This window comes from Desmodus rotundus, chromosome 5, assembly GCF_022682495.2.
Source record: "Desmodus rotundus isolate HL8 chromosome 5, HLdesRot8A.1, whole genome shotgun sequence".
NCBI classification, from domain to species: domain Eukaryota; kingdom Metazoa; phylum Chordata; class Mammalia; order Chiroptera; family Phyllostomidae; genus Desmodus; species Desmodus rotundus.
In genome coordinates this window covers 32,786,007-32,805,961 of record NC_071391.1, presented here as the reverse complement: position 1 = coordinate 32,805,961, position 19,955 = coordinate 32,786,007, and the positions used below count along the sequence as shown (strand labels likewise).

The 19,955-nt window shown below is 48.5% G+C and overlaps 2 protein-coding genes across 5 annotated transcripts; both read right to left on the bottom strand.

The window, feature by feature from the left end:
* Positions 1-608: 608 nt before the first annotated feature.
* On the bottom strand, positions 609-18,694 carry LOC112303318 (serum amyloid A-2 protein). 3 transcript variants are annotated; one of them, XM_024558865.3, is made up of 3 exons: positions 18,029-18,694; positions 1,259-1,397; positions 609-882 (listed from the first exon to the last, which is right to left on the bottom strand). In XM_024558865.3, exons 2-3 carry the CDS (start codon positions 1,384-1,386, stop codon positions 720-722), a joined length of 291 nt encoding a protein of 96 aa, XP_024414633.2. In that variant the 5' UTR covers positions 1,387-1,397; positions 18,029-18,694; the 3' UTR covers positions 609-719. The 3 variants fall into 3 exon arrangements, with proteins under 3 accessions (XP_024414633.2, XP_071077521.1, XP_053781705.1); XM_071221420.1 differs by lacking the exon at positions 18,029-18,694 and adding an exon at positions 3,636-3,726; XM_053925730.1 differs by lacking the exon at positions 18,029-18,694 and adding an exon at positions 3,636-3,726 and having other exon boundaries at positions 609-771.
* Positions 16,315-19,280, bottom strand: LOC112303317 (serum amyloid A-2 protein). 2 transcript variants are annotated; one of them, XM_024558864.3, is made up of 4 exons: positions 19,212-19,277; positions 18,701-18,789; positions 16,796-16,934; positions 16,315-16,607 (listed from the first exon to the last, which is right to left on the bottom strand). In XM_024558864.3, the coding sequence occupies exons 2-4, from the start codon at positions 18,783-18,785 to the stop codon at positions 16,445-16,447; spliced, it is 387 nt and encodes a 128-aa protein (XP_024414632.1). In that variant the 5' UTR covers positions 18,786-18,789; positions 19,212-19,277; the 3' UTR covers positions 16,315-16,444. The 2 variants fall into 2 exon arrangements, with proteins under 2 accessions (XP_024414632.1, XP_045050216.1); XM_045194281.2 differs by having other exon boundaries at positions 16,444-16,645; positions 19,212-19,280.
* Between the last annotated feature and the right edge of the window lie 675 nt (positions 19,281-19,955).

Below are 19,955 nucleotides of genomic sequence, written 5' to 3'. Positions count from 1 at the left end.
ACAATGGTGGCTGTACTGTCAAACTAGAATTGGACTTGGATATATATTTTAACTGTTGGTGCCTCAAGTTTCCTCAGCCATAAAATGAGAGGATTCCATGGTATAATACAAGACAACACTTAGAGAAATATCTGGCCCATAGGTGACTTGCAGAATATTAATTGTCACCATAAACATCCTGCTACTACTAACTGGTATGAGAAGAGCTGAAAAACCAACCAGCAAAAGGACTAACATATAAACCACTAACTGACAAGGGTGGACACAAATTTTCCAGAAGACATGAGCAAAGGGCTCTGAAGGCATATACTGTTAAGGTTCAGGGTTTAGAGGCTGACAGAAAGGTACACTGAGGTCTCAACACTGAAAGGCCTGCTCATCGCAACGTAATCACAGGGGTTGAAGAGAAGCAGGTCTGACTCAGGCAAAAGTTGCTGTGGTCTATCTGACCTGAATAACTCTGAGATTGTGTCACCTCCACCCAAACACACAGGCACAGGCCCACCTTCAGGTGGGTGTCCATCCATCAACCCTTAGTACCAACAGAGAGTCCTTATAGCAAAGAATAACACACATTTTTTTAACATTCAGTATCTTAAGTGTTTATTACATACACTTTAGGTGTCCCCTATGAGTATATGGGCATGTAGACCTCAACCACTCAGTGTCCCTGCCCTGAGGGGGCTCAGAGCCCCGGCCCTGGGAGCACAGAGAAGGAGTCAGTACTTGTCCGGCAGGCCAGCAGGTCTGAAACGATTGGGGTCTTTGCCACTCCAGCCCCATTTGTTGGCTTCCTGGTCCTGCCTCGAGTCCTCCACTCCATGGCCACTGTCTCCATACTTGAAAAGGTCTGTGACTCTCTGAGACTGCTCTCTGGCATCGCTGCAATGGAGGAGGGCAGGTAGGAGGTGAATCAGGGGCTGATGAGAAACTGCCCCACCTCCCCACTCTCCCCTTTTCAAGGGATCAATGACTGAGAAGAGCCAGGAGAGACCCTGCCCAGGCAGCAATGCAGCCCTGGCTGACCCCAACGTGGGGTGTACAGCACACACACAGGAGGGTGGGAGTCACCCATTCCAGCTGCCTTGTTCTGGCTCCTTTAGCACCTCAGGCTTCCCAATGGGCCCAGAGGGTCAGGGTAGTCAAGAGGAGGAGGGACCACATTCTTCACAGGAAACTTCTCTGGGCTTGACCCCACCTCACTCCTCAAGGCCACCAAGCTCTGCTCGCCACCCTGCATCCCCAGGAGCCCTGTTACCTGATCACTTTAGCAGCCCAGGCACCTCCAGGGCCCCTCTGGGCAGCGTCATAGTTCCCCCGGGCGTGGAAGTATTTATCTGCACCTATGTAATTGGCCTCTCTCATGTCGGAGTAGGCTCTCCACATGTCTCTAGCCCCTGGGAAGGAAGGGACATGTGAGGTGGAGGTGATCACATCTCGGCAAATGAGGAATAAAACATTTTCTTCTACTGGTTGTATGATTTGAGCCTTTGACTAAGCCCTTGGAGATTAACTGGAATGAGATACATGTTTTTTTACCTTTTGTTCCTGGGTTAACATTATGAGAATCTGATGTGGTACAAGTTTTACTCTGTTTGACTCCATTCTAAGTTCTGTTGCTACTATGGCTGTTTATGAGGCATGTAGAGAAGAGGTGAGATGGTCTTTAGGGGATGGTCGTTTGTACAAGGAACCTCCACCTGGAAGGATGCAGGGAACCCCTGGCTGGGGGTGAGAACACAGGGGATTCTGAGGGAGGCTCAGAAGCACAGAGCTCCTTGCCAGTCAATGGGAGACATTCACCCCCTGGGCGAGGAACAGACAGCCCATCCTGAGGACGTCTGTGTGTCTGGGCACATTTGGCACCTGGGCAACTGTCAGGGTTCAACCCGCACGCAATAAGAGTCAGTTCCCTCAGAGACTTTAAAGAAACGGGGTACTAGATGCAGAACAAGGGCAAGTGCCCCACCAGCTCTAAAGTTCGATGTTCTCCCCATAAAGTGGGGGAGTCTTGCTTCCCTCAGAGTGGTTATGCAGAAACACTGAGAAAAGACTGTGTAATGTCAGAACGTTGTAGGTGGACAATATAGTGTTACTTGCTTCTCTGGACTTTAGGAAGAGGAAGAGCTAAAGGAAGTAAAAGGTCCAACTAAGATGAACAGGGAGTCGTAGAATGAATTTGATCAAGCTAAAATTAAATGGCAAAAATTGTAATAACTTATTAGGCAAAGAGAAAAATCTAAGGTAGAGTTAGAATCATGGTCTACACAACTAATTACTCTATGAGATCACTGATCTTCATTTCCTATGTCATTTGACATTAGAAAAGATAGTTTTAGATAGAGTTACGACATTCCTACTGTACTGACACACACAGAATTAAATAGATCCCTGTAGCCCGGACTTAACAAGAATTTCCAAAATGTGGGGCATATTTTACCACCAGGAGGCAGCGCATCAAAGACAATGCTTCTCAAACTTCAGTGTGCACACAGTCAGTTAGGGGCGTAATAAAGGCCAGGTTTTACACTCAGCCCCAGAAATTGTGACTCAGTGGACCCGGTGGTCTGCCTTTCACAAAGCACCCCAGACTCCGTATGATTCTTGTGCAAGTGGTCCTAGAACAACCTTTGAAAAACACTGACCTAAGACGTGAAAAGATATTTTTAGATGGGTCTATGAGAATTTAGATGGAATTAACAGCAAACTCTTGAAGACAATTACTCAGGGTCAATTGCAGGAAAAAATGCAAAATAATTCGGTGAATAAACGAAATTTTATTTCTTTACTAAGGCTAGTGAGGTATCTGTCTCTATTGGTTTCCTGGCCAGATTGCAGCCCCAGCAGAAACATCACCAGGCCATTCATCGTGGCTTTCATCACAGGGAGGGGAGCTCTGTAGGTTTGCCCGTCAAAGGCACCACATCCCCACTATTAGCAATTTGCTCAGATAAGGAACAGAACAAGTGTTCACAGAACCCTCGGTCTTCCATGTGCAGCCTTGTCTGGGAGGCCACCTGGTACCGTGGTGAATACCCAGGTCCAGGATCTCATGAACCTGATTAAATACTGCTCCACCTGGCGACTTTGCTAGGTCTTTTACTCTCTTTGCTCCTCTGTCTCTCTGTTGAGAGATAATGGTACCTACACTGTGGGACTGACAAATTAAAACAAGAGGAGGAAAATGAGCTTATTATACGTGAAAAACACTTAGGATGGTGTCTAGTATTAAAACCTCTGTTCATCTTTGTTGTATTAACTAAGAGGTTGGGGAATGTAAAATACTCCCCACACCTTTGACTCACCCATTTCATAGCTGAGAGGGAGAAATGAACTGTCCCTGACTGCCATTAGGGGGCAGTAGAGTGTGATTTATATTTAAGGAGTCACCACTGAAGTCCCCATCTCTTCATCACTCCTGCTGAAAGTTGGGGCACAAACTTCTGCTGCCCTGCAGCTCCAGGATCCCCACAAAAGAGTACACAGCTGCCCAGGAAATCCCAGGGAAAATCCTAGGGAACACCTACCATGAAAACACTGTTCTCTTTCTTCCTAGTGAGAATGTGGCCTCTGCTCAGGTGGAACCTGGGTGCAGATCTGATGCAGCCTCCTCAAAACCCAGGCTGGGTCCTTACCATGACCAGCTTCCCTGAGGAACATTCCCCATCCTTGGGTGCTGACGCCCAGCACCAGGGAGCAGAAAATGATGACGACGGAAAGCTTCATCCTGAGGAGAGAGTTAGGCAGACACAACCAGCATGAAGCAGTTGTGTCTCTGTTTTGGTGATGCTGACCTCACCTAGCATTCCAAAAGTAAATTCCACTCAATTTTATATTTCCATGTCAACATCTATGTCCATCTGTCCACCCGTACAGGTGGATGGCTTGTATTTCAGAGCCTCCAGGTCTACATTTTCATCTGACTCATTAGAATCACAGTGCTTTCCTTTAGGGGAGAGTGCAACGTATAAGCCAGTGGTTTTCAACTGGCAGCTGCAACAACTTGTTAAATATGCACTATCTGACTATTTAGTCAGACACACTGACCTGTTTCCCTTAAAATTTAAAATTTAAAAAAATGACAAAAACCAACACAACAATAGCCATCTTCTGTGAATGAATCAAAATTACAACTAATTCTTTGTCAGACCAACAAAAAATATTTTGGGTGTGCCATGAAATTTTAGTAGTTAGTTCACATGTACCATGAGATGAAAAAAAGCTGAAAATCACTGCTGTAAAATAATTTCTATTTCAGACTTCCAGCCAAGATGGAGGCATAAGTAGACATACTATGCCTCCTTGCACAACCAAAAGGACAAAACAATTTAAAAACAAAAAAACAACCAGAACTGAGGGTAAATCGAACTGTAAGGAAGTCCAACAACCAAGGAGATAAACAAGAAACCTTCATCCAGCCAGGTAGGGGGGGTGGAGATGGGCAGCCGGGCAAAGAGGACCCATTGAAAGGCAGTGGCTGGCGGACCCAGCAAGGCAGCAGATTGTGGATCGGGGCAGGCGAGGCTGCAGCTGACCAGTGAGGCAGCAGCTGGTGGACCGGGTAACAGACCAGGCAACCCAGGGCTCCAGGGAGGGGAAATAAAGCCTCAAACCACTGATTGAAACACCCATAGGGGTTGAGGCAGCAGCAGGAGAAGCTCCCGGCCTCACAGGAGAGTTCACAGGAGAGACCAACAGGGGCCTAGAGCGTGCACAAGCCCATCCACTCGGGAATCAGCACCAGAGGGGCCCAATTTAATTGTGGGTAGCGGAGGGAGTGACTGACACCCGCAGAGAGTGGAACAAGCACCAATGCTCATTCTCTGCACCTCCCCCACATACAGCGTCACAGCACAGCCACCAGTATTACCCCACCCGGGTGAACACCTAAAGCCCCGCCCCTTTACATAGCAGGCGTGCCAAGACGGAAAAAAAAAAAAAATGGCCCAATGAAAGAACAGATCAAAGCTCTAGAAGAAATAAATACAACTAAGCAACAAAGAGATAGCCAACCTATCAGATGTACAGTTCAAAACACTGGTAATCAGGAAGCTCACAGAATTGGTTGAATTTGGTCACAAATTAGATGAAAAAAATGAAGGCTATGCTAAGTGAAACAAAGGAAAATGTACAGGGAACCAATAGTGAGGCGAAGGAAACTGGGACTCAAATCAATGGTGTGGACCAGACGGAAGAAAGAAACATCCAACCAGAAAAGAATGAAGAAACAAGAATTCAAAAAAATGAGGAGAGGCTTAGGAATCTCCAGGACATCTTGAAATGTTTCAACATCCGAATTATAGGGGTACCAGAAGGAGAAGAGGAAGAGCAAAAAATCGAAAACTTATTTGAACAAATAATGGAGAACTTCCCTAAGCTGGCAAAGGAAATAGACTTCCAGGAAGTCAAGGAAGCTCAGAGAGTCCAAAAGAAGCTGAACCCAAGGAGGAACACACCAAGGCACATCATAATCACATTAGCCAAGATGAAAGATAAGGAGAGAATCTTAAAAGCAACAAGAGAAAAGGACATAGTTACCTACAAAGGAATTCCCATAAGCCTGTCAGCTGATTTCTCAAAAGAGACCTTAAGGCAAGAAGAGGCTGGAAAGAAGTATTCCAAGTCATGAAAGGCAAAGACCTACATCCAAGATTACTGTATCCAACAAAGCTTTCATTTAGAATGGAAGAGCAGATAAAGCACTTCTCAGATGGGTCAAGTTAAAGGAGTTCATCATCACCAAGCCCTTAATATATGAAATGTTAAAGGGATATATCTAAGAAAAAGAAGATAAAAAATATGAACAGTAAAAATGACAGCAAACTCACAGTTATTAACAACCACACCTAAAACAAAAACAAGAGCAAACTAGGCAAACAACTAGAACAGGAACAGAACCATAGAGATGTAGATCACATGGAGAGTTGTCAATAGGGGATTGGGAGGGGGAGAGAGGGGGGAAAGGTACAGAGAATAAGTAGCATAAATGGTACGTAGAAAATAGACAGGGGGAGGGTAAGAATAGTGTAGGAAATGTAAAAGCCAAAGAATTTATATGTATGACCCATGGACATGAACTATAGGGGGAGAATGTGGGAGAGAGGGGGTGGGCAGGATGGAGTGGAGTGAAGGGGAGGAAATGGGACAAATGTAATAGCATAATCAATAAAATATATTAAAAAATAATAATTTCCATTTCAGTCATCCCCCAACAGCCCTGAAACCCAAATGTAGACGACTTTCCCAAAAGGCATTTGGAAATTTGTGTCCGCTCTACCTCTCTGTAGTATCAGAAGAGTTAACCTATAAATATTGCAGGATACCTGCTCTACCATCACTACCTCACACAGAAGAAGCACATGATGAAATCTCTACCCCAAAAGTATTCCCATTTCATGAATTCTCATTGTCTGAACAGTAGACTCGGGGAAGGTCAAGAGAGCTGGGATGCAGCACAAGAATGCTGCTGGGGAAGGAGAATGTCCACAGAGGGAACATGGTGGAAAGTTCCAGCACCTCACCTTGGCTGTTGGGTCCTGCAGAGACTCCTGGTGAAGCTGGGCTGCCTGTGCACCTGCCTGGGAGCTGTGCCTGGTGCCATATATACTGATGCTTTGTGGTGGGGCAAATGGGAAGAGGGGTTTGCAGCAAAACACTGAGAACTGGGAAATTCCTCCTGCTCAGAACGGGCCTTCCAGAACATGAGGGTTATTTTCCACACACATCTAAGTTTCCCAGATTGTGCAAGCTGGCAGCTTGCAGGAACGCAGCAAGTTGGCATTTCCTGCCCATTTTCAGTCTCCCTTGTGCTGGGAAAGGTTGTTTCTCCCTGCACAGTGCTGCGCTCCCACTTGCTGTGAAGGGGAATCAGCGTAGAGAAGAGGTTTGACTGGAGGATGTGAGGACGCAGGGTCAGTGGGAGAGAAGAAGGGCCCTCAGGGTGAGCGGCAGCTCAGGATGAAGTGGGGCCCAGGGCCCAGGTGTAGGGGAGAAGGACAGATGACCCTGGGAAGGAAAGCTTCCAGCACCCGGCTGTGTGCACTCTGCACTGGAGAGCGGGTCCTCCAGAGTCAAGTGTGTTCCTGGTCAGTCGCTACTGAAGGTCACAATGGCAGGTTGTATCGGAGGTTCTCTAACCCAGGGATGTTGCACTGCAGCGTAGAAACTTGCTGCAATGTCCTGTAGCAATGACACATGGGACGTATGACAATCTCTGAAGTTTGTTTGGTCACGGTAGTAGCAGCGGTGGTTGCTATAAAAACTGCTGTGTTAGGAATAACTTTAGTAAATGTAATTTTTATTATCCTGTGTACTATTCTTCAGCTGCAAGAGCAGAGCAAACATTTCTCTTTTTTATCTTGAGGAAACTTGTGTCTCCAGATCTTAGTGGGGGTTACGGCTTTCAAGGACAAGTGCTGGCATCACTCGGTTAGCCCTGGAAGGTCGCAGGCCTGAGAGGAAGCAGACCTGCGGAGAAGAGCAGAGCAGAGAAGGACTGCGGACCCACAGGATATGGACCATGGAGATGAGGGATGTCCTTTCCTTTCATCTGCCATGACAACTGTCACCTGTGACCCTGAGCCATGGGTCAATTTTTGTTTTATTGTGATCTGTATTAAGCTGGTGCATTATTTATGGACGTGTGTGAGTTTGCACACTTAGTGTCATTCTGGTTTTTGTGTGCGTGCGGAGAGTGACAGAGGCACACACACGTGAAGTGTGTTGCGAATACACAGGTGCCGTTTTCTTTATCCCACCATTGGAATCCTAGCCAGGACAGGAGCTGGGTGGTTGGACTTTTGCCACCATCCATTACCAGTGCTCGGAAAATGCCAAGCACGTAGTCAGGCTCAGTGAATGAGCGGCCTCTACCTGGACGCTCTGGTTCCCTGAAGAAAGCTGGGAAAATACACAATAGATACAAACACAGAAATGAAAAGCAGTACCAATGTCATCAGCCTGGACAGGGGGAGGCGGTGGGACAACCTCTGCAGAAACTTCCTGTTTGGCCTCCACTATGTTTTCTATGTGTTTGTACGTGTGTGAACATGTGAAGACAGGGATGTGACGCCTATTATTTTATGTTCTGCTTTCTCACTTAACAACTTCTCATGATCATTTGTGCATGTACCACGCACACTGCCAGAAAGTTAGCAGCAAAGCAGAGATTCAACCTGGTCCATTAGGACTGAGCGTGTGGCTTCTTAGCCATCTGCTGTACTACTGCCACCTGCATGTGGCCGCAGTACAGCACGTGGGTTAATTCCATTGTGTAGAATACTAAGTAGCTGAATAAATACTCTCCCCGCAGAGTGTTTCCTGCCCGAGAGCACTGATTTTGCCTGTCTGATTCCTGCTGCATTTTCCGGACCAGGAGCTGTTCCTTCCATGTCCTGGGGGCTCATTCCATAGGTGTGGAATAGTTGAATCGATGCCGATCTAGCTTTTTGCAAGTATCTTTATCAGAAATGAAAATAGGTGAGGTTCTGATTAGACTATCTGGAGAGTCTAAGTCCAGGCCTGCAGGGCAGGATGAAGCTGGTTGTGCATTGCGGCTCCCTCCCAGGCCAGATTGCTTAGGTGCAAGGCACGCTGGCCCAGCCAGCAGTTTTTGTCAATGTTCCCAACTCTTTCAGCAAAGGAACAAGTGGGTCATTGATGGGAGGTTTTGCAAACATGTTTTAGATGGTGTGGTTTGACAGGAGTCCATAAAAAATGAATTTGTGTATAAACCAAGCACACTTTTCTCAGAAAGGACCTGGGTTTTGTCCCATAATTAAAAGTGAAATCTGGGAAATTCGAGTATTGAGAAAGAGCCCCCTTGCAACCAAGTTTAAAAAGCAGGCTGTTTGTGATGCTTCTGTCTTGGGACCCACAGCAGAGAAGAATGAGACTCCAAGCCCCCCCCCCCACATCCTAGAGAAAGGATCCAAAAAACAGGGCCAGATCTCCTGAGCGCAATGCTGACGAAGAGGTGGCAACCTCAGGTTTTCACAGCAACCACCTCTGTGTCCTCTCCACCTGTGGTCCAGGTAGAGGGGCCTGAGGAGAAGAATGGGGGAGAGGGCAGGATATCAGTTTTGGGGGGAGTGCAGCATTTGTGGAGATAGGAGAATTCCTCAGATAGGTTTGGGTACCACGAAGAAAAACACCTTTTCAGTCCTGAGCTGGGTGCACACTGAGCTGCAAACACTGCCAGCCCGTTGGGGTGCCCCTGTCAAAGCAGAGGGGAGTGCGGTGAGGGAGTTCTGGAGAGATGGGTGCGGGACCCAGTGCCCATTCTGGTTGCTTCTACTCTAAGGATCTGTAGAGGGTGAGTGGCCCGCGCCAGGGGAGTTCGAGGAGGCCTTGGATGACTGTGGCTAGGAGCGAGGGTGAGCCGTTTCCCATCGGTGTTCTCTGCAGCCGTGGCAGACCTGTTGGGGGTATACCTGTTCCTCTGTGAGGAGGTTCCCCATGTCTGAGGGGCCGGAGTGAAGCTGAGCGTGACCTCGGGGCAGCTCCACCACACTTTGGGATTAATAATGGTCCCCAGCTGATTATTTCCCTTCCATAATATAGTGTGAGTGAGTATCTGAAGAGTTTAAATTTAATAGCATGTTTCATCACCTCTAAGTCACACATTTCTTGTTACAAATTTCTGATATGGGGACATGTCTTACGTTCACTAACGACCAGGCAGCACTGATGATATAGTTGTCCTTGCTTTAGGAAAACCCACCCTACATTTGTTTAGGGTAGGCTTTCCTTCTTGTGTGCACACGTGAGAGGGGTCTGGATAAAAATCTATGTCTAAGCGTGTCCATAACAGTTCTCTCAATAAGTGTAAAACAAAAATTCTGAGTGATAAAAAGGCATTATGCCTGAATTTAGTTGGCAGCGCTTTTTTCTGTTCTACATAAACAATGATGTGTCTCTTAGTCCGTGGCGTCTTCAACTCAGGAATACAGCGTGTCCTTTCCTCCCTCACCTAGTTTCACGGAGTGTTCTGTGCTAACTCACCCCTGTGACCGCCTGCACAGGGGAAATTCTGAATAGTTATTGCTTCCTCCCAAGGCTTCTCATCATATACCATGATGAGTAATAGTTTATTACACTTTGGGGTCCTATTTTTTTTCTGTGAGAGGCATGCAAAGCACTTTGGGAGAAAAAGTTATTTATAGGATAAAATAAAATTATGTTATTTCGGTTGGTATCTTAGTAGACATTTTGCTTTGGATTTACGTTGCCATTTTAAAGTGACTCCTTACCATGTTCTCAGAATCAAAAATTGTGTAAACCACGCATGCAGTCTACAAGTCCCAAATTCTCCACCCAGATCTGTCAACTTCTGAGCTATACTTCCACTTCATTCATTTGAATGAATGAATGAAGTAGAAGTATATTTATTCAACAAGTATTTACTCAGCATGTACTATATGCGAGGTGCTATGACAGGTACTGCAAATATGAGGCTGACATACAATAAGATAGGCAGGGCCTTTCCCTTGGGCTTCCTACCTATGTGCCCTAAAGACAGACCGTAAATGGGCCAACACACCAGAGTGGATGAGTCTCAGGGGCGTCACCTACGACAGCAGCAAGCACAGCTGGACTCCTACAGGGCTCTCGTGCTCCCTCTCAAATGTTCTCATCCCCTGACCTCATCCTCGTGACCTTGTTTCCTTTCTCAGAGCAAGAGATGTTTCTGCTTGCTTTAGGGTTACCCATCCCCTAAAGGGAGGCTTAGTCCCACTGCCTCTTGCTTCCCCCTGAATCTGGGGTTATACCCTCTTCTTTATCTTTAGTGTCTCCCCCTTCATTAGCTCCTTTCTCCACCATATAACTAGACTGACCTATTATGAAAGAGGACCATTTTATTAGTAACTAATAAATTCATTCCATTATTCAGTCAGTCAGTCAGTCAGTCATTCACACAGTAAGCATTTGTAGAGACCCCATTACGTGCCAGGTACTGGCATGGTACTGGATCTTTAAGGGTGAACAAGACAGCAATGATCACTTCTCTCATTGATTTTACACTCCAAGGAGGTAGATGGACTAAAAGATAATGTGAACAAAAGTCAGAAGAATAACCAAGAAATTGATGAAATAATCCCACTTACAGGAATTGTTAAGAAAGAAAGAACACACAGGATAAGCCAGCCAGAGAAGGTGTCTCTTAAGAAAGATTGATTTAGGAAAGATTCACAAGGTGAGAAATCTCCCACGATGTCAAAGCAAGCAGAAGAGCATTGTGGGGAGAGGGAAGGCCATGTGCAAGGCCCTGTGGCTAAGAGGAGCTTGACCTGAAGGAGGGCTTTGAGAATGGGGAACTTGGGAAGAGGCGCCATGAGATGCTGATGAAGGGTTCCAAGGCCAGACAACACTGTGCCGTGTAGGTCAAGATAAGGACTTGGACTTCATTGGAAAGGAAACATGAATCTGTTGAGTGATTTTAAGCAAGGATTTTAAGAGATGTGATCTGATTATAATTGTATGCTAGGCTGAGGTAGGGTAACTACATGTTTTTTATTGCTAGGACATTCTAGTTTATGTCTGTTATTCGGATTAATTGTTAATAATGCCTTCCTTTTCACTCTGGAAAGGGACTTGGCTTGGAGGATGGATTCTATAGTCAACTGGAGTAACTGGGGAGCCACGCCAATGGGGTGACTAGTTAGACGGCTACAGCATCAGGCGGGTGAGAAATGATGTGGCCGGAAGCAAGGGTGGACATGGGAGAGTGCTGATGACCAGAGATGAATTTTGGAAGTAGAATCACAGGACTTGCCAGCGGATTGGATGTGGGAGTGTGGGGGTGAAGGGAAGGGAGACATCAAGCACACTCCCCAATTTCTGGGGTGAGCCACAGAGAGAATGGTCCTGTCACTTTCTGAAATGGAGACGCCTAGTGGGTGGGAGTTCTGGAGAGAAATGAGAGTTCATTTCCGGACGTGTTAAGTGTGAGAACTCTCGAAGCCATTCAATCAGACATGTCAGGAGGCCCATTGGATAGACAAGCATGGAGCTCAGCAACGAGGTTCTGAGGTGAAGGTATAGTTTAAGGGCCATCAGCATGCAGACAGTATTTGCTTTGGTGTGAGAGTATAGAAAAATAAAAAGTGAAGCCCAGGGCAAAGTCTGAGGAACACTTAGAGTTTGGGGGAGATGGCGAAGACCCTGGTTTTCAGGAACAGTCTCAGCAACTATTGTCCCAGCCTAAATGTTAGTAGTCACACCCCCATTTCACCCTCAGAAGTGGCCTTGTTTATATAGTGAATCGGATGCTGCCCTACTCGAGTAGCCACGTGTGGCCAGGCTGCTGAGAGGCCCAAGAGCCCTCCATTTTTCTGATAGCACTGATTTACGTGAAATGGTAGATCACCAAGGCTAATAAGAATCAGGAAACCAAATGAGAACATTTTTAAACACCCCACAAGATACCCTGACCAAGAATGGCAAATTTCAATGGATTTATAAAATATTCAGTTGCAAAAGTAATATGTCCAGCTTCAGTTCTCAGGAGCTTGGAAGGCACCACTCCACCCTCGCAACAAGTGAAAAGCTGAACAGAGTGAAAAATCAACTCTTCCTGGATTCATGAGAGAGATGCCGACACAGGGCAGAGCACTGCCGCTGTGATTGGAGAGACACACGGGCGAATGCAGGGATGAAGGCTCACGGGGCCAGAGACTCGGGAGCAGAAACCGCTGGGGGAACCTGAACTGGAATTGATGAATTGCTGGTGGCTCAGTGAGGGTAACTCTGAGAGTTAAAACCTCCAGGGCAACCCAGCTGTAGTGGGCTGTCTACCTATATTGTGAGATTTACCCTCAGGAGCTCAACCGGGTTTTCACAGAAAACATCTCAGAAAAAAACCCTCTGGCTTCCAGCAGGGGGAGCACGTTGTTCTTAACTTGGCCTGTGGAAGGGAAATAACCAACTCCAGCCCACTCTAATTATCTTGTTCCTCTTAAGTGGGGAGAAGAAACCTGAGAAACACCTGTGAAGTTCACAGTCCAGAGTCACAAGAACACTAATGACTGAGCCATAATCATAGGACGATAGAAGGCTTCCCCTCCCCCACACATCACCACCACAAAGTAAAGGCCTGTGTGCAGTAGGTCCTTTTACCCAAAACATCATGTCTGGCTGTAGGAGAAAAATTACAAGGCACAGCAAGGGGCAAAAACACAATTTGAAGACACAGAGCAAACATCAGAACCAGACATAGTAGTGGGTTGGAGTCATCAGACTGGGAACTCAGAACAACTAGATTTAATAGGCTAAGGGCCTTGTGCATAAACCAGACAGCATGTAACAACAGGTGGGCGATGTGAGCAGAAAGATGGAAATCCTAACAAAGAACAGCAAACAATACTAGACTTTAAAAACACTGTGACGGAAACGAAGACTGCCTCTGATGGGCTCATGAGTAGATAGGGTACTGCTGAGAAAAAATACTCTGAGCTAGAGGACATATCAACAGGATTCTTGAAAATTAAAAAGCAGAGAACAAAGTCTGAAAAAAGGGAACAAAATATCCAAGCACCGTGGAACAACTACAAAGCGTGTAAGATACATGTACAGGAATATCAGAAGGAGAAAGGAGCATGGTAAATATTTGGAACAATAATGAAATAATGCCTGAGAATTGGCCATTGAGTGTCAGACAGGAAGCCACAGATCCAGGAAGTTCAGAAAACAACAAGCAGGATAAGTGCCCCAACCCCCTACACTTAGGCATATACAGAAAATCAATGATAAAGAAAAATTCCTGGAAAAAGCCAGAGGAAGAGAACACCTTACCTATAGAGGAGCAAAGGTAAGAATTACATCCAATTTCTCAGCACCCATGTAAACAAGAAGAGAGGGGGGTGAAATATTAAAGGTGTTTAAAGAGAAAACAAAACCACCATCCTAAGTTCTGTACCCTGTGAAACTATCCTACAATAGCAAAGGAGAAAGTCTTTCTCAGACAAACAAAAATTTGAGAGTATTTGTTGGCATAGACTTGCTTTGCAAGAAATATTTGAAGTTCTTCCAAAAGAAGGAATATAATAAGGGTAGAAACTTAGATCTACGTAAAGAAAGGAAGAGCATTGAAGAGGAGTAAGTGAAGGTAAAACAGCATTGATAACAACACTTGAAGTGGGTCGGGTAAATTGAGACTTTACCAGCAGTGCAAGCAGCCTGGTCTCACCAGCCAGCGTCCACCCATCAGTCTCCACTAGTCTCCATCCTGCCCTTGCTTTATTTTTCTTTCCTTTTTATTGGATGTATTGGCATGACACTGGTTAACAAAACTATACAGGTTTCAGAGGCACAGTGGTACAACACATCATCTGTACTCTGTAGTGTGTGTTCACCACCCAAGTCAAGTCTCCCCTGCTTTATTTCGACAAAGATTCACTCTTCTGAGGCTCAGACGCAGGTGTCCCGCAGCCCCTCTACCTGCACTGCTATCATGGCCTGCTGGTGGGCACAGTATGAGAATGTTCTGTTGTGCCTGTTACCTGCTGCTTTTTCTACCTCCTCCACAAATGACTGCAATTGGCTTTCCTCCGTAAATACAGTTTTACCATTAATCTCCTTACCTTCGGAGTTCTCCTGAATTCCTTTTTCAAGGAAAAGTTGTATGCCACTTTTCAATTTATTTACTTTTAGCTCCACATCCACCGTCCTTTGCCCTGTTTGTGATACTCAGGCTGAATCCTGTAAACTTTTCACCTGTGCAGGCTGGGCACGATGCTAATCTTTGTCAGTAGGGGGCGCTGTAGGAATAGCAGGAAGCAAAGACACCACTTACAGGTCCCCCGTGCTTTTCTTCCTTCTTGTTCTTGGACTGCTCTTGATCAGGAGGTCCAGTGCCACTCACCCCGAGAGGGTCGGTGGTATCCCTAGGCCACTAAAGGTTCCTGACCGATTCCGTGGTACCTCGCCTGCATTCACTGTGTGTTCAGCAGCACCCTGCCTGTGTGAGGGGTGCTGCCTAACAGTTTAGCACAGACTGGGTGGCTTAAACAGCTGAAACGTATTTCTCACATTTCGGGAGGTTGGGAAATACCAGATGGAGATAGATATAAACCAATTCAGTTCCTGATAGGAACTCTCCTCTTGGCTTCCAGATGCCACCTACTCACTGCGCCCTCCCCAGCAGAAAGAGAAAGCAAGCTCTCTGGTATCCCTGATATTATGAGGACACTAGTCCTATTAGACCAGAGTTCCACACTTGTGGCCTCTTGGAACTTTAACCACTTCCTTAATCCATGTACAGCCACATTGGCAGATAGGACTTCAACATATACCTTTGGGGGGGGCGGGGCATGGACCTAATTCAGTCCATACCACTGGCCTTTCACAGCTGCTTCCAGGGAGCTCAGAGGCATTCTACCCTTGTCCCCAAGTGGTCTGTGAGTTGGCAGGATCCAAGTGGCGTTCCTGTGAGTTCAACTGCAACCTGGGCAGTTCCCTGTCCTGTTTCGTTGGCACCTCATGGAGGTGTGCTTGTTTGTCCACTCTGGCTTCTGACACCCAGCAATATTTATCAGCCATGCAGTGGGCAACAGACTTTCCAACAAGATCTAGACCTCAGCACTGTCTGTCCTGTAACCCCTTAGCAGTTAAATCTTATTATCATTAATAACCCTTTTATTAAAATTCCCTTTTCAAATTACCACCTGCTTTCTGTCTCCTGACCGCATGCTGACAGATAACAGGTGTCTTCTCTGTCCTGCTCCCTCTTCACCAGCAACCCCACGATCTTGAGCTACTTAATATGCACAAGGAACTATGCACAAGTAAGGTAGCATTGTATCTGCACTTAGACTTGAAACAAACAATAAAACAGAGTGGAGAAAGACTGCTTTGGGGGCATTCCCTAGGTGGCATGGACAGAAATGGGTTAATAATTGGACTTGCAGGTACAGCTAAGAAATGCACAGAATCAAGGCAGCTGGACAGGGACCCGTGGTCCCATCCTCCCATGGCTGTGTCCCCTCCCCCAGACACAGACCACTGAGTAACTTAATCTTAAAGCAAATAAGCCCCTGGGGGCAGAGCTGGTGACTGGATGTGACAGCAGGCAGTTCCGAGGCCTGGATTTGCAAAAAACAGAAGAGCACAAAGGTAGCCAGAGGGACCTGGAGAAAAGAGAGGTTCTGATTTGGGGAAGAGTTTGTGCAGGGTGTCTGCACTGTGTGACAGTAATATTGTATCTCCTCCACCCAAACACACAGGCACAAGCTCAGCCTTTTAATACGTGCCCATCCATCACCCGTTGGTATCAAAGAGGCAGTCCCTACACCAGGAATAACACACAGTTGTCAACACTCCATCTCCTAAGCGTTTATTACACACCCATCAGGTGCCCTCAATCAGCAAATGGGGATGTGGAACTGAATGACTGGGTGTCCCTGCCCTCAGGGGCCTCACAGCTGGGTCCTGGGAGCACAGTGAAGGGTCAGTACTTGTCCGGCAGGCCAGCAGGTCTGAAGTGATTGGGGTCTTTGCCGCTCCGGCCCCATTCGTTGGCTTCCTGGTCCTGCCTCGAGTCCTCCACTCCATGGCCGCTGTCTCCATACTTGAAAAGGTCTGTGACTCTCTGAGACTGCTCTCTGAGATTGCTGGAATGGAGTAGGGCAGGTAGGAGGTGAATCAGAGCCTGAGAATTGAGGGAGGACGTGGAAAGGAAGAACGTGATGGGGACCCCACAGGTCCCTACAGGGTCCTTTTCCAGGGCTATACCCTCCTGATCCCCAAAGTCAGACAAGCTCTGATCACCACCACCCTGCATCCCCAGGAGCCTGGTTACCTGATCATTCTAGCAGCCCATTCACCCCCAGGGCCCCTCTGGGCAGCGTCATAGTTCCCCCGGGCGTGGAAGTATTTATCGGCACCTATGTAATTGGCCTCTCTCATGTCGGAGTAGGCTCTCCACATGTCTCTAGCCCCTGGGAAGGAAAGCACATGCACAGAGATATCAGGTGAAATATCAGAGAATCGGGACACCCTTAGGGAAGAATCAAGGACGGAAACCTGCCACTGACCCATTTCAGCCTGTGGCCACAGCACCCTGGATACCCGAGGCCGAGGAGACTCAGTGGGCTTTCCCAGGTGACTCTGAGGAGAGTCTCTCTGGTGGGGCGCAGCTGGGTTGTACTGGTGGTCTGACCCGGGGACCCACTCTACGGCTCCCTCTCACTTCGGGCTCAATGACTCACGTTGAGAGGACAGAAGGGAGGTGCCCTGAGAACAGGACCTCCCAACTCCAGCACTACTGAGATTTGGGGCCAGTGATTCCTTCCTTCCCCTGGGCCCTCCTGAGTGCTCTGGGGAGTTTCCCAGCGTCCCTGCGTCTCTGTCTGATAGATGCGGGCCCCGTATTCCCACTGTGCCCACGAAAACTGTACCACCCACCCAGGCCACATGTCCCAGGGCAGCACACTGGCTCGGGATCAAGAAGCTGTGTTATGGAGGGAAGCTATGCATGGGAGCAGCCAGGGAGCCTGGGGAGCTCGGTGGGGCCGTGGAAAGCAGCTTCTGAGAAAGGCGCAGACGGAGAGCACAGCTGCCTGACGCCTGCAGTGTGCAGTCTTGCAGACAGAACGCACGACAGTGTGACTGCAGTCCCTGTGAGTGTTCGGGGCATAAAGGGCGCCCTGGAAACCTTGTGAACGGCCTGGACCGATGGCGTGAGCCGGCGAGCTCTAGAGCACTGACCCTTCTCCTCGGCCTCAGCTGCACTTTCTGGTCACTGGGACACTTGGAAAGTCTGATGCCGCGTCTCAGGCCAACTGCATCTGACTCTCAGGGGTGGTCTCGGGTGTTGAGAGTTTTTCACGGTCTCCGGGGGACCCAGCATGCAGCTGAGACTGACACCCACTGAGCTCTAGGAAGGGGCGCTGAGGCACATCTAGCTGGCAAGGGCTGTGGCCTGGTCCTCCCCCGGGTCCCAACTCTGCTCTGTGACAGGAGACTGGCACACAGGCCCCGCTCAACATGCTCAGCGGCTCTAACCCTGAGGCTGGACAAGACGCTGCCTCACCCAGTTGTTCTCCACTTCAGGTGGGTGACCAGCTGTCCCAGCTTGGCCACAGCTGTGCCTGTCAGCACTGAAAGTGGCATGGAAACCTCGTCAGACCCAGGCAGACCAGGAGAGGCGCTCGCCCTAAACTGCGTGCAAGTGCTGAGTTCCCAGAGGAGCCTCGATGGATGTTACCAGTCCCCTTGTTGTCGGTTAAAAGGCTAGAAAAGGGTCGCACAGGGACTGAAGCAGGGACAGTGTCACAGACTACAGGAAGCCCCAGCAGGAGCTAAGCTGCAGGTCTCTCCAAAGCATCCAGTTAGGGAAGGGGAGGGAGGGAGGGAGGGAGGGAGAAAGCCAGAGCGGGGCAGGGAGGAGGAGGAGAAGGAAAGATAGCAGCTTATATCATACTTGGTGCAGTTTGGCCTGAGGGAAATTTTTTACCATTTCAAGACCTATTCTGTGTCTCCTAGTCCCACTCACCTTTCAGCGGGGAGTGATGAATGCTCTGTCTGTAGTAAGTGACTGAAAGAAATCCCTTGGGTTTCGATCTGTTTGGTGAAAAGCTCCCCAACACCTGGCACGTTCTATCTACCCCATCGGCCAACACAACCTCAGTAATAGCCCCACCCCTGAAGCGTGCTCAGGGTGAGTCCCAGTGCCCTTGGGTGCCACCCCCTCCAGCGACTTTACCTTCATAAGCCTCACTCAGGAAGGAGAACTGGCTGCTGCCCCCCAGGACCAGGGAGCAGAAAAGGAGGCCTGCGAAGAGCTTCATGGTGCTGCAATGGAAGGGGAGGGTCAGGGAGACTCGGGCGAGGCGGGCACAGCTGCCTTTGGGATTGGCATGGCAGAGGGAGCCCGGTTGTGCATTTCCACTTGTTCTCATGGGACGACCTTGTCCTTCTAGGAACACGGCAGGAGCACCTCGGTCAGAGCCATGGCCCTCCCTTCTGACCCATCAGCCCTGAACCCAGACTGTGTAAGAGGTCACCAAGGGAACCGTGATGGGGGAAGAGGGCAGTTAGGACCAAATGGACCCTCCTAAAGCAGCCTGTAGTTCCTCCAAAAGCACTTGCCCTGTGCTCCTCTGCCAGCACAGACCCCATACACACAAACACCAAAGAGAACCATTAGTTTACGTGAGTGCACAGTCTTGCTGGGAAAGAGAAAACTGAGTGAGACTTTGAAAGCAATCCCTCACCTGGTTCCCGTGGAGGATGAGCTGGTCCCTGCCTGCTGGGTGCAGGTGGCTGCTATTTATTTACCCCGAGCCCTCCCTGCTGGGCTCATGGGGAGGGAAGAAAAGCCAGATGTGGCACCTGGGCAAAGTCCCTCCAGGCCATTTCTCCAACAAAGTACAGAGGCACGCTCCCTGGACACCAGTGGCTGTCTTCAGCCCCAGGTCACTTCCCCATTGTGCAACCTCAAGGACACCAGGTAGACTGCTCTGCCCGGCAGCCTCGGGTCAGAGGGTGGCACTGCTGTCAGAGTTGGAGGGGCTCAGGCAGGGCCACCTGGGCTGTGGAGGGGAGGGTGTGGAGCTCCAGAGTGGGGCACCCAGGCTGCAGGGCGGTGTGCAGCTGGAGGGTGTCTGCTCCAGCCAGGTCCTTGCTTTCCTTTCCTGGTCATTTCCTCAGGATGGTCCCTGAGGGGCCAGATGGCAGGTGTGCCAGCAATGAAATCCCTCTGAGTTCTTGTGGAAAGCCCTTGAGCTTCATAACCGACAGGCCAGCCTGCCAAATCTCATGGGGGCCCTGGAGGGCTGCTCCCACCACTCTGTCTGCATATGCTAAGCTCTCAGCTGCAAGGCATAGGGAGACCTGCTCAGCGGGCTCCACCATGAGGCAGCGCAGCAGGATCTAAGCTGGCTGACATGGCCGCAACACAGGGAAGTGCTCTGCCTTCCCTCACCAGATCCTGGAGACCCCTCCCAGGGGTAGTGAGT